Source organism: Sinocyclocheilus rhinocerous, unplaced genomic scaffold (genome assembly GCF_001515625.1).
Source record: "Sinocyclocheilus rhinocerous isolate Xijiao unplaced genomic scaffold, SAMN03320098_v1.1 scaffold285, whole genome shotgun sequence".
Taxonomy (NCBI): domain Eukaryota; kingdom Metazoa; phylum Chordata; class Actinopteri; order Cypriniformes; family Cyprinidae; genus Sinocyclocheilus; species Sinocyclocheilus rhinocerous.
The window spans coordinates 1662997-1677256 of NW_015630288.1; the positions used below are offsets into that span (position 1 = coordinate 1662997).

At 35.5% G+C, this 14260-nt stretch overlaps 1 protein-coding gene across 4 annotated transcripts in view; it reads left to right on the plus strand.

Moving 5' to 3' along the window:
• The window catches only part of LOC107739992 (smoothelin-like), a 74500-nt gene that overhangs the window by 6020 nt on the left and 54220 nt on the right, over positions 1-14260 (plus strand). For all 4 annotated transcript variants that reach the window (XM_016552261.1, XM_016552263.1, XM_016552262.1 and 1 more), the window contains exons 2-6: positions 680-837; positions 1002-1080; positions 2254-2332; positions 2409-2485; positions 9911-9980. In XM_016552261.1, coding sequence (XP_016407747.1) covers positions 680-837; positions 1002-1080; positions 2254-2332; positions 2409-2485; positions 9911-9980 — 463 coding nt within the window. The remainder of the gene's footprint in view (positions 1-679; positions 838-1001; positions 1081-2253; positions 2333-2408; positions 2486-9910; positions 9981-14260) is intronic.

The window sequence follows — 14260 nt, forward strand, 5'->3', positions numbered from 1 at the left end:
GTCCTGCAGAGTTTAGCTCCAACTTGCCTCAACACACCTGACTGGAAGTTTCTATGCCTTGTAAGAGCTTGATTAGCTGGTTCAGGTGTGTTTAATTAGGGTTGGAGCTAAACTCTGCAGGACACCGGCCCTCCAGGACCGAGTTTGGACAGCCCTGCTTTAAAGTGTTTGTGTCGGTGTCCGTCTGGCCCCAACCGACCCAAAAGCATCTCCAATTGTTGTGAATCTGCTCAAACTGACAAACAAATTGACACTTTTCCGACATTTCATTATGTAAATATGGCTCTAGAGCATTCACAGCTTATATGGACTGTACACACCATCACTGTAGAGTGAATATAGAGCCTTTATTATTCACCTGCTATGCAGATGACCTGCTTTTGTGTCTTCAGCTGGACATTCTAGGTCATGACCTCAATTAGAGAGAGTGGATGGGAGTGTCAGTGGGTAAATGTGTCACCCTCTTTATCTAGGCCACTGTTTTTCTCATGTAGACATATAGTTAGAAGGAAGATTCACAAAGCCGTTTGCATCGCGCTCTGAAATATAATTTGGCATTTATCTCAGATCCTTTTGTATAGAGGATAATATAAGTTAAAAGTAGCACATCTTACCCCGCCAGCTCTTTTCCAAAATAATCTTTACATACTCAAAGTTTACTTGTTCTTTGTTTCTCCAGCTTGATAAAACTATCGACATAGACGAGCGGCGTCTGATCCGTACAGCAATCCGGGAACTGCGGCGCTGTGAGATTGAAGAAATGGAGGCTGCGCTAACCAGCAAGCGCTTCAGACGTGCCCACCAGAGCAGACATGAGGATAAAGAAAACCAGTGCTGGTATGAAGAATTTGTTACTTTATTATTTAAGAGTTATTATTTATGCCTTATCTGAAAAGCAAAATTTGCAAATGCAAGAATCTGTTGTATAAAACACAATGGAAAGTCTTGCATAACATGAACCATTAAATTTTGAATCTGAACTTGTTTGCTTGTATTTGCAGTCCTGATTTGACAGCTTCATTAGACGTGCTGTCGGGGAAGATTCAGGCTATAAATAACATCGAAGAACTTACTGGACTGGTAAGGCCATGTATGAAGACCTAAGATGTTTGTCTATGATGCTGTTGTGTTGTTCCTGTCAACATTCCTTGAGTGAGATGGTGCTTGTAGTATTCTGGAGATGGTTGATAAGTGTTTCTGCCCCGTATGGAATGTTGTCATATCACTAAAATCATGAAGAAAAAAAAAAAAAAAAAACACACAGCGTACTGTAAGCTCTTTGTTAGTGTAAAACAAAAGGCTGCAAAGAGCCCATTTCAAATAAATACCCATTGTTCTATGTTAAGTTGTGAGGTTTATTGTTCTTGATAAAAGCAATGAATGGAGATTGACTGAGGTATAATTTCTGTTAATCTGTGAATTATATCAAGAGCACATGCAAATTACATGCGATTCTCTGTTATTATGGGGTGTTTTTTAGTAAAATTTAGTGAATTTTTTAGTGTAATTTCCAAGTCCCACATGGAATTTATATTGTTTCTGTCCTGTTTTTGCAGTATGAATATGCAGAAATTATTTAAAGGACCCAAAAATGAAAATTTGCTGGAAACTGATGCACCCTCAGGCCATCCAAGGTGAGCTTCTTCATGGGAACAGATTTGGAGAAATTCAGCATTAATCCAGGATCCCCTGCAGTGAATGGGTGCCGTCAGAATGAGAGTCCAAACAGCTGATAAAAACATCACAATAATCCACAAGTAATCCACACCACTCCAGGCCATCAATTAACATCTTGTGAAGCCAAAAGCTGCATGTTTGTAAGAAACAAAGTCATCATGACTTATTCTGACGGCACCCATTCATGGCAGAGGATCAGCTGGTGAGCAGGTGATGTAATGCTGCATTTCTCCAAATCTGATGAAGAAACAAACTCATCTACTTCTTGGATGGCCTGAGAGTAGTACATTTTAAGCAAATTTTCATTTTTGGGTGAACCATTCCTTCAAATATGGTAAAATGTTAATCAGAGCTGAGAGTGTTAAACTTTATCCGAAACCTGCAAAAAAGATTATATTGAGGAATTTGTACTATACCAGTTGTGTGGAATTGTTTGAATTCCGTGGAAATATCCCAACATTTTCTTTTAGTGGAATTCTGTGGGTTCACATTCTGTGTGGGCCTAAATATCAGTCATGTCAAGCTAAATACTGTTTTTGTGTGTCTTGCCCTCTGTTTTTCTTTCTTTCTTTCAAGTTACAAAGCGCCAGTGAATGTGAAGAGAGAAAACTCATTCGGGCAGCCATTCGCCGGCTCAGAGATGAGGAGATACGAGGTGAGATTCTATATAAAGGGCTGGACAAATATCTCTTTACGTCTGTGTGTTTACATTCCCCTGTTCTCATTCACAGGAGCATTAGAGAAGGTTCAGACCGCTGGCCAAAGAACAGAGCTACGACAAAATCCTCAAAGCAGCTTTGACCTACAGGTGAGTAAATGTGGCTTGGTGAATATCAGGAGCGGTAAATCTCAGGAATAACTAGGCTGAAGTTTGGGGCTTAATGTGGAATGAGGAGAGATAAATCTGAAGACGCAGGACTGGAGATTGTTTTGGCCTGTTGAAAAGTTCAAGGATACAGTGAGACTGGGAATTAGAGCTTTCGTATTGAATTTGGCCATCTAATCACAAAAATAAGAATATATATTTAAAATTACGTAAGGAATGGATCATTGTGCAATTTTGATTGTTTGGGTAGGGCCACACTGCTTTATTTCTAGCTCTGATAAATGCAACTTTATTTTAAGTTTGTTTAATGCAGAACAGTTTCTAAAATGTGTTTTTTTGTTAAATAATTTAATGAAGTTTGTTTTAATGAAAGTTTGAAAAAAAAAAATTTCTTTGGAAACGTTATGATTTAAAAATGTTCTATTCATCAAAGAATCCTGAAAAAAATGTTTGCACTAAATATTAACCAGCAAAAACTGTTTTTAATATTGATAATAATAAGAACCATTATTAATAACTGTGCAACAATAATAATTGAGCAGCAAATCAGCATATTAGAATGATTTCTGAAGGATCATGTGACACTTTAGACTGGAGTAATGATGCTGGAAATTCAGCTTTGATCACAGAAATAAATTCCTTTTTAATATATATATTAAAATAGAAAATAGCTATTTTAAATGGTGGTAATATTTACTGTAGTTTTGATCAAATAAATTCAGCCTAGGTGAGCAGAAGATAAAGCACATTTTAAAAAAAAATGTCTGTATATAAATTCCTCAAATGTATAAATTCACAGAAAAGTATGTTAAAAGTACATTTGCAAAAGGTTATTTAACAATGTGTTGGAAACTTGTGTTACGTATTTGTTTCTTAATATGTAAATAGGTATACTTGGTATGTAAGCAACCTTCTATTCTCCCTCTTTGTCTTTCACTTTCTTTTCATTCCTCATCCCACACACACACATCCATTTGTCCTTTAATGACTTTATGGTGCCTCATCGTTCCACTGACTGAAATGTGGAGAATGTTAAAAATTCTGCTTCTTTTACCTTAATCAACCCACGTTCCTCTCTGCTCCTCACTGTCATATTTGTTTATTTCACTTCTCTATCCTCAAGTTACTCCTCTCTTTCCATTGCTCTTTCTCAGGCGTTATCTCAGCCAGACTTTCTCAATCTGGAAGTGTTTGAAAATCAGCACCATTACCTGTCTGTTATCATTTTTTGCAAACTTACCCACATCCAACTTGCAGAACATCTAGAACTTTAACTGAAAATAACAGGTAACCAAAAATTATGTTTTCAGCACTGGGAAAGAAAGACTTGTACATGTGACTATACATCGTCCTCCTCTGACCTGGGGCCCGTTCTTCGTACGTCGCTTATTATATCCGAGATGAAATGTCACATTCAAGCTGTCTGGCTCTGTTTTGATAACAGTCCTATCTGGATTTTCATAAGCAGCTATTATTCAATGAGGGAAAAAGTCTCCTATAGTGATATGTTAAAGGGGTCATATGATGCTGCTAAAAAGAACATTATATCGCATCATATGACCCCTTTAAAGGTTATTTAGGAGTCATAGAGGAAATTATACAATGAGCTAGCCGTCAGTCTGTTTTCATAGCTAGTTAAAACAACATTTGGAGTTAAATGCAAAGCTTCCCAGCCATGTTCTTTCAGTTGTGAATGGCAGATGCTCAGTTCAATGGCAGCGCACGAGGTGTTTATTATAGGGGGCGTTATATGCTATTTTGCAAAAATCTTTTCTCTGAACAAAATTAGTCTCTAATCCAATGTTCTTGTTGTACAATTAAGGCCCTGTTATGTCCAGCTTCTCACAGTTTTTAAAGGAAAATACTGTTCTTTTGAATCCTAAAAAAAGCAGCACAACTGTTTTCAACATTGATAATAAACAGAAATGTTTCTTTGAGCAGCAAATCAGCATATTAGAATGATTTCTGAAGCATCATGTGACACTAAGGACTGCTGTAATGATGCTGAAAATTCAGCTTTGATCACAGCAATAAATTACATTTTAAAGGGGTCATATGATGTTGCTAAAAAGAACATTATTTTGTGTATTTGGTGTAATGTTTGTAACAACTCCAAAGAGAAAGGAAAACTTGAAATCGCATCATATGACCCCTTTACAATATATTCATATAGAAAACAGTTATTTGAATTGTAATAATATTTCACAATATTACTGTTTCAACTGTATTTTTAATTTGATTTACATGTCTTTTAAATGGGATGCTGTAATCAGCACTTCATAATGAATCACAGCAGCCACAATCTTGATTATTTAATTAATTGTGCATCCCTAAATTGTGTTTGACTCTCCTTCTTATGTGGAGCTCAAAAGTAGGTGTTTAGCAGAATGTTAATGTTGCTCTTTTTTAATCCAATGAAAGTGGAGACCAAAAAAGCAAAAGTATGTGTATCGTTAACACCATAGAAGTATTCCATGCATTTTTTGCACTATATTCTAAGCCTTTTGAAGCTAAACAATAGCTTAAAGTGAGCAAGAAACTACAGTGTTTTACCTACAGCTTTGATAATAGTATATTAATTCTTGAAATGTAATGGAGGTATGATTTCATGATTATTATTGGCCATATCTTTCATCTTTCAACAGTGGCAATACAGTCTACATTGTGCAATAAATGACAGATAAAATGTGTTAAAATAAACAGGGCTGAATGGAAGAATGGCCTTGACATTTACATCTGCTTTGTATACAGTAGTTTACTTTTGTCCCGAGTAAGACTGTTTTTCCTGTGTGTTTTCCCTCGTGCGCACCAGCAGAACTCTTGCCTTTGAACGTTTTCCTTCGGTGACGTGAGGTCTGTGCGTTTGTGCTTTCATGTTTTGTTTGCTTCGTTGTGTTGTATCTCAGTTTGACATCTTTTCCTGTGCACAAAGGTTGGGAATCATGGGACTCTGAATTCCAGTGTGGAGGCTGTTTTTGACTGTTTTTGTAAAATCAACTTTGTCAGTTTATGAACTTTGCAATTATTATTATTATTATTAAATGTAGACTGTATATGAAACTCTGAATACAAAAATTTTCTAATCAGAAATAGATTAGTGCTATATTTCCTAAATGCATATTATTATTTCAGCAGGTTTAGTTTGTTTTTAAGATGCATGAAGGCACATGGATTTCAAGTTTGAGACTGAGGGTCCTTCACCGGTTTATCTGTTGACTTGCATTATAAAGAGAGGCAAGGGACTTGAGTTGAGCAGGAAGGGTGGGAGGTGGGGAGGAAAAGAGTGGGAGTGGTCAGGAAGAAGGGGGAGTGGCCAATGTGATTGTGTGTATGGTAGCCAGAGCTCAGTGACTGAGTGCTGCGTACACACGTGTGGATCGAGAGCAGGAACAGACAGGAACTCCACAAGAAGGTAAATGACTTTCAGCATGTTGTTATAAATAACCGTAATACATTAATTCATACCAACAAAACTAACTTTGTAAAGGTTAAATCAGTTAGAAATGGCTCTTCAATTGCATTAGTTGGTGTGATAATTTCTTCATTGTTTTAAATAACAGGGATTAAAAGGCATACACTTTTTTTTCACAGCATCCACATAATATAATCAGATGTGTATATACACATACATTTCTATCTATCTATCTATCTATCTGTCTGTCTGTCTGTCTGTCTTTTTATATACTTTTTTTATTTGAAAACATTTTTTCTATGTTCATCAAGGCTGATGAAAAAGGGTTTTATAAAAAGATACAGAAATATTGTGAAATATTGATGCAATTTATAATAATAATAATTAAAAATCGTTAAAATCATATTCTATCTGAATTTTTTATTTAATAAATTTTTTTTGATGCAAAGCTGAATTTTCATATATATTTTTGTGGAAACCATGATACGTTTTTTTTCTTTGATGAAAAGATGGTTCATAAGAACTATCATGTATTTGGAAATAAAAATCTTTTTTAGCATTATAATTGTCTTTACTGCCAGTTTAATGCATCTTTTCTGAATAAAAGGGTTAATTTAAAGGGTTAAAAAAAATCTTACTGACCCCAAACTTTTGAATCGTTGTATATGTGTGTGCATGTAATAAAAAACTTATAGAACAAAATCTCATTCTACTAAAGTGTTCAAAATAAAAAAAAAAATTCAAAATGAAATTTTCCCTTGAATTGTTTGCGAGACCGATTGCCGGTAAAGCTGACAGCAGCTATTCAGTGAATCGGGTGTATGGTCTCTTCATCTTGCATTTTAACATATGTGTGTGTGTGTTGGAACCAAAATGACAGGCCCTGCTACTGTATTTCACTCATGGTGAGTTAAGTGTGTGTGGTTCACCAGACTTATCCAGACGCTCATGGAAAATGACACTGACTTCTTCACACACACTAGATCTTATGAGCTTTGTGCACTCAGCTACCTCAAAATTGGGCAATTTAGAAGACGTACAGCTTTATGTGGCATTTATGTGGGGAAACAAGTTTTTCATACAAGTAGGAGAGAAACGGAGGCCCTGTCCCAAATGGCACCCTAAACCCTCGCGGTCTTCCTCTGAGTCCGCACTTTCGTGACGTAATGCCGCTTTGACTGTCGGGTAGAAGTCTGCTGCGGAGCTCGCCCTGGTGCGGACTCAGCAGAAGTGCGGATCGAGGGCGCATAACGGCCGCAAAGGGGGCGCTCGCGAGCACCCTTCTGAACGCTAAAATGACGAATGGGACACCCTACGGTCTCGTGGACTTAACGCATGTGGCGGCCATTGTAAGTCCGTAAGACCACAAGTGCACATGAAGTGTTCCATTTGGGACAGGGCCAGAGATGTTGTAAAAATTCAGGAGAGTCCATTTGGCCCACACTTTACTGTGGTCACCATCTGAAACTCTTGCAGCACGATCGCTGGATTAAACCTGTCAGAAAGGACTAAATCTACCACATACACATGCATAGAGATTTACAGTCACTGTTCACTCAAAAATAAGAATCAGTCATGGATTTTACTCTTAGAACCACATGCAATTTGACTGACTTTTGTTTGTAGTGGAAATAAATGTGAAGGGACTGAAGCTTTTAAGCACCTAAATGACAAAAAAGTAAATAAAGTTGTCCATGCAGCCCATGCACTATAATCAAAGTGGTTTAAAGCCATGCCATATACATAATTACAAAATGTACAAATATATACAAAATTTAAACACGAATGCGGCCGCTCCAGTTCACAGAATCTTTATTTTTGGGTGAAATGCCTCTTTAACGGCAACCTTGGTCTGAACTTAAAAAAAAAAGAGCCATTTCTCATGTGTTTCTTTGGCAGCCGACTTATAATTATAGTGTAGAAATATGAACGTGACTGCTGTTGAGTAGTTTCTGCATCTGTTTGCTTTATATCTGTTTTTTACAGAGAGAAAAGCGATGCTTTGCTGTTGTTTGCAAGTAAAATCTTGCAGGTTTGCTGTAGGCGAAAATAGTCATGTTAGTCACCCATTTACATGTTAGGTTTAAATCGTTCTCTCAGACTGGCTTCCAAGACTTCAGCTGGTCTGAAACACAAACACGTGACCTAGTGTAATGCCCGATTATATCCGTTTGTGTTGGGCTGCTGATTAACAGCGGTTTGGTGTTTATTGCACCATATAACTCTTAATCCTTTTTCAGCAGGTAGACAAACTCCATTAAGCCTAAAAGACTTAAAGTCCATGGCATTAAGCGAACACTAAACATCTTAGTCCATTCAGCCTTCTTTACGACTTTGCAGACTCAAAGGTTCAGACTGGTTCAACTTTTTAAGAGAATATTTATTTATATTCTGTAATTCTGTGCTTAAATGAGCATCAGATGCTTAAAATTGCAGTTGAAAGCCTGTTGTTTCTCTAATAATTTTTAAGAACATTTTTCAGTGCAGAATTGCAATTTTGCAAGTGGAAACAGATGTTGATGTGAAAATTGTTGTTGTGTATACTGTGATTTCTGTGATATTTCAAACCCATGTTTCAAATGATGATATATATGTGATATTTCAAACCCATAAGTTGGGCTGGGCGATATAGCTAAAAATTGTATCAACGATATAATGTTTCATATCGTTCGGTATCGATAATTATTGACATTTTTTATAACCTTTTTTAAAACCAAGAGCAATAGAATTTTTTTTTTGCGCTGAATATGCGTTCTGTGTGATCAAGATCTTCTCCGCATTGAGCTTCTATATTTCTCTAATATTTTGAATGCATAACGCAGCAACTGCGCGTCTCGTGGGCTAGACTAACAAAACATTAAAATGCAACGTCACTTACATCATTATCACCGCATCTTGTGTGCCACTGATGACGTTCCCAGACGCACTCCTAACATTTGATTGTACTATTTTTGCATTCAAATACAAATGTTTATTTTAAATTCAACTAATATTAATTTTTTAATTCACAATCTCCTCATCACAGGCAGGCACAGCACTCAATTCAGCATGTGTTCATGTTCGTGTGTGCTGTCTGCGTCACTCAGAGCACGTGCCTATATTGTGCACGATATTGAAATTTTTTTATATCGTTATCGAAGAAGGTGTACCGTCGATAAATATCGATACCGTTTTATCGCCTAGGCCTACCCATAAGTTTTATCCTTTAAAAAAAGTACAAATTTGTATATATTTTTAAATCTCACAATTTTGACTTTTTTCTCAGAATTGTGAGTTTATAAACCACAGTTCTGACTTTATTTTTTCACAATTAAGAATTTATAGGAAAGGATGCTATAAAAGCATCAAATTTTACTAATGAAAGTTAGTAAATATGTTGTCTGTTGACCAACCATTCAGTTGTTTTGGTTTTGGGAGAGTCCCAAATCAATTTATAAGTGATTCTGATGATTTCTTTTGAACTTCTTGTATTGGCCACAGTTATCTGTATCATGATATGATTTTGTCATTGAATAGGGCTTCACAGTGCAAAAAATCTTTTTCTTACTTAGTATTTTTGCCTTGTTTTCCATTATAAATATCTAAACATTCTTGACTCAAGATACATTTACTTGAAGCAAAATGGCTTAAGATATTACGTCTTGTTTCTAATAAATGTATTAATTTTGTTCGTTTTTGCTTAAAACAAGAAAAAAAAAATCTGCCAGCGAGGTAAGAAAAATAATCTTACTTTACCTTTGAATTAAGATTACTTTTCTTACCCTATTGGCAGATATCTTTTCTTGTTTTAAGCAAAAACTAACAAAATGTTGATCTTTTTTTTCTTCCGGAAAACAAGACTGAATATCTTAAGCCATTATGCTTTTCAAGTAAATGTATCTCTTTATTTAAGAATATTTAGATATTTGTAATGGAAAGCAAGACAAAAACCCCTTTGTTTTGCAGTGCAGATTCAATGCATTTATTGTAAGTTTATTTGTTTTTCTTTTTTGCAGGACGGTCAAGAGAAAATCAAGGCAGAAGCACTCATCAGCCAATCAGAGAGAATTGAGAACCACAGAGAAGGCAAGTAAAATCACACAGAACAATCTCTCAATCATCTGAATGTCCATCTGAGAAAAGAAACCTTTAGAAACATTCCACATCAAGGTAGACAAGGCTGAGGGGGGCATTCCGCACCCGTAGAGATGTAAAGCTCATTTATGCCTGTCCCACAGACTTTCATCCCCCACCAGGTCAACCCCTATATTTAGACACAAAGTCTGTTGAAGTAAAACTCCTTTCCTGTGACCCTGACATTTGTGGTGTTAGTGGTCCTTACTCAGCTGCTCAACCCAGTAATTTTGGCCAGGGTGAGAGCAGGGCCAAGCGAAGACGGCCTTAATGAGTGCAGAAATGAGACATTTTGGGAAGCCACTGTTTGTTATTCAGACAGAGACAAAGGAAGTTTGGGGCTGGGACAGGACGGGGAAAAGCATTTATACACAGTTGTTGTGGAGAATGAGGGAAGGACATGCTTTTTGGTTTGGCTCAGAGACTCTTTTTTGAGCATTTTGAGTTAAAGACCTATAGAAATTTGATAAAGGTAGAACTTGGACTGTGTTCTAAACTTTTTTGCTCCTTTATCCTAAAAGCATTTTTTTATCTGTCATTTCCCATACAAAATAGCACTATTGTGGCATAGTAGTACAGCGATGGTGTCAGGTGGTAATACCGTGGTAATTCAAAAGCATCAGACTGTCAGTGGTTTTAACATAGTGGGTTAAAATGGGATGGTCTACCTAATAATAAAATGGTAAAGGAATAGGTCACACATATTATTTACTTTTGAGAACGCAAAAGGAGATGTTTATGAGATAAAAGATTAAAATTATGAGATTAAACGTCTTGATTACGACAGTCAAAATTATGAAAAGTCAGAATTCAGATGATAAATCATAATTAGGAGAGTAAAATTATGACATACTAAGTCATAATTATGAGATGCTAAGTCATAATTATGACATAAAAAGTCAACATTATGAGGTGCCTGCTTATAATTAAGTCAATTGTGAGAGTATCTAATTTTGCCTTTTCTCATAATTAAGTAAATTATTACTTGGTATCTCATAAATTTGACTGTCATAATTATCACTTTTTATCTTAATTTGGACATTTTATCTCATAATTATAACTTAGTATCTCATAGTTTTGACTGTCATAATTATGATTTTTTAAATCTCAGTTTTGCAATTGACAATCATAATGACAAGTCAAAATTGTCAAAAGTATACAAAGTCATAAGAAGAAAGTGAAAATTATGACATACTAAACAATTACAAGATTAAGTCAAAATTGAGGCAAAGTTATAATAATGAAATAAGCTGAAATTATTACAATTGACTTTGGAAAATGTGGCTTTGTCATAAATATGACTTCATATCTCATAATTTAGTCGTCTTTGTCATTATGACGTTTTGTAAGATAATTATGATTTACCAAAGTGCTTTTTTATGTGACGAAAATGGGCTTCCATTCAAATCCCATTTGTGTTCGAGTATATTTAAATTACTAAAAAAAAAAAAAATAGATGAAAGACTTAAAATGGAGTTAATACAATACTCAATGTAAATATAGGGTCAAATGGACTAGTGCTTTTTCTGTAATTTTTGCAGAGTAAAATATTCTTTCAACAAAAGATACAATAAACCAATTTTTAATTCCAAAAAATCTTTTTCTTACTTAGTATTTTTGCCTTGTTTTCCATTATAAATATCTAAACATTCTTGACTCAAGATACATTTACTTGAAGCAAAATGGCTTAAGATATTACGTCTTGTTTCTAATAAATGTATTAATTTTGTTCGTTTTTGCTTAAAACAAGAAAAAAAAAATCTGCCAGCGAGGTAAGAAAAATAATCTTACTTTACCTTTGAATTAAGATTACTTTTCTTACCCTATTGGCAGATATCTTTTCTTGTTTTAAGCAAAAACTAACAAAATGTTGATCTTTTTTTTCTTCCGGAAAACAAGACTGAATATCTTAAGCCATTATGCTTTTCAAGTAAATGTATCTCTTTATTTAAGAATATTTATACAGCTAAAACAAATCTGTTTATCTAAAAAGATATGATTGAGAGACTGTTGTTGGGTTTGACATGCACATATTTTATAGCCTAGCATTTGTCTGAGAGTGTGGCGACCCTTTCTTTGTGCTGAAGGAGAAGAATGTGTCTGGGGTTTGGATCTTTAACTTCATTGCCTGCCACATCACTTGTGGTAAACAAAGCAGACATGATGGTAATCAAATTAAGCACTCGACTGGGCCAAAGCCTCAAGACCTCACAATAACACGTCTTAAATGCATCATTTATATTCACTTAATTGAGCGAAGAGAGTCATTTAAGGGAGTTTCTGATTGATAATACCAAGTATTTTATGCTATATACATCTTAAATTAGTTGCAATCTATCATTTTTTCTGTTTGTATTTCTAATTTTTAAATATTAAATGTAAAATCCAACATTCTCAGCAGCATCTTGCTATAAAAAAATTATCTTATAATTATCATAACTCTTTAATGTAAGGAAACATTCTTGAAAAGGCCTTTTAAGGAGTATATCCTGACTCTGTAAGCAATGAAAAGAATGCAGTGTACATTTAGACTAAGCAACCCAAAAGCACAGACTGTACTCTGCTCCTTCAGAGATCTGAGAATGGTGGAAACAGAACGATACTTCCTGACCAGATGTGAAAAGTATCAGGATGTCGGCAAGACTGCTTTCCTACAAATTACAGGGATCTGCTCAGAAACGCTGTTACCTTAAAAGAGCATTAGCTCTCTCTCATTACAGCTGGAGTCTGAGACCGACGCGTGAATGCGAATCTCTCAGGTATTATCAGTGAAATGGGCATTTTTTTGTGTGGCACAATCTTTGCTTTTGCCACACTATAAAAATATCTCGGCTCTCAGGTTTGAATTTGGAAACTTTCAGTAACTGCTGCACTGTTTTAACTGTTTTAATAATAAAAAAAATAAAAAAAAGCTCAGGTACAAGAATCTTCAAATTTTAGCTTGTACATGCAAACGTGTAAAATTTAAAATATTTTGCTGATAGTCAGCTGAAGGTTGGACTCTGAACGTGAGACGCTAATGTCACTTCCTGCGCCCGCCATGTATTCTGTGTCTGGATATCTCTGTCCTCCCAAACAGCGTTTGCTCTGAGTGTGCAAACATTCAGGAAATGTGAAAGGAAATGTCCTATCTCCACGCAGCATGCACAGCTCATTACAATAACCATCTGACATTCCTTTGGCTTAGTTCAGTTCTTTTTGTCTTGCCTGGCAGCATAAATTTGCTTTTATATGTGGTTAACCTAGCATTTCACCATACATGCTGGTGTAAATCTTGCAAGTCCCCTAAAAGAAATCTAGTATGCAGTATTCATTCAGTATGCATTGAGTATTTTTAGCTAGGCCTTGCCCTACAATGCAATGCAATTCCTAATTGTCCCATATTTTTTAAATGCTAACAAGATCTGTACACACACACACACACACACACACACACACACACACACACACACAGACTGTGTAAAATTCAGAATCTGTTAAGGTTGGACTCTGAACGTGAGACGCTAATGTCACTTCCTGCGCCCGCCATGTATTCTGTGTCTGGATATCTCTGTCCTCCCAAACAGCGTTTGCTCTGAGTGTGCAAACATTCAGGAAATGTGAAAGGAAATGTCCTATCTCCACGCAGCATGCACAGCTCATTACAATAACCATCTGACATTCCTTTGGCTTAGTTCAGTTCTTTTTGTCTTGCCTGGCAGCATAAATTTGCTTTTATATGTGGTTAACCTAGCATTTCACCATACATGCTGGTGTAAATCTTGCAAGTCCCCTAAAAGAAATCTAGTATGCAGTATTCATTCAGTATGCATTGAGTATTTTTAGCTAGGCCTTGCCCTACAATGCAATGCAATTCCTAATTGTCCCATATTTTTTAAATGCTAACAAGATCTGTACACACACACACACACACACACACACACACACACACACACACACAGAGACTGTAATATTCAGGATCTGATAACCAATAAACCAAGAGAAGTTTTTATTTGAAATACGTAGATGGAGACTACACCAAGACTACATGATATTAGAGGAAAAATACTTTTTATAACATTTATTTAGCACTGGGAAATTGCTTGTTTTACTACTGTTCAAAAGTTTGGGGTTGGTATGATTTTTAATGTTCTTCTGCACACTAAGGATTCATTTATTTGATTAAAAAAACAGTAAAAAATTGGGAAATATAAAATTTTTTAAATAGCTGTTTTTTGTTTGGAAATATTTTA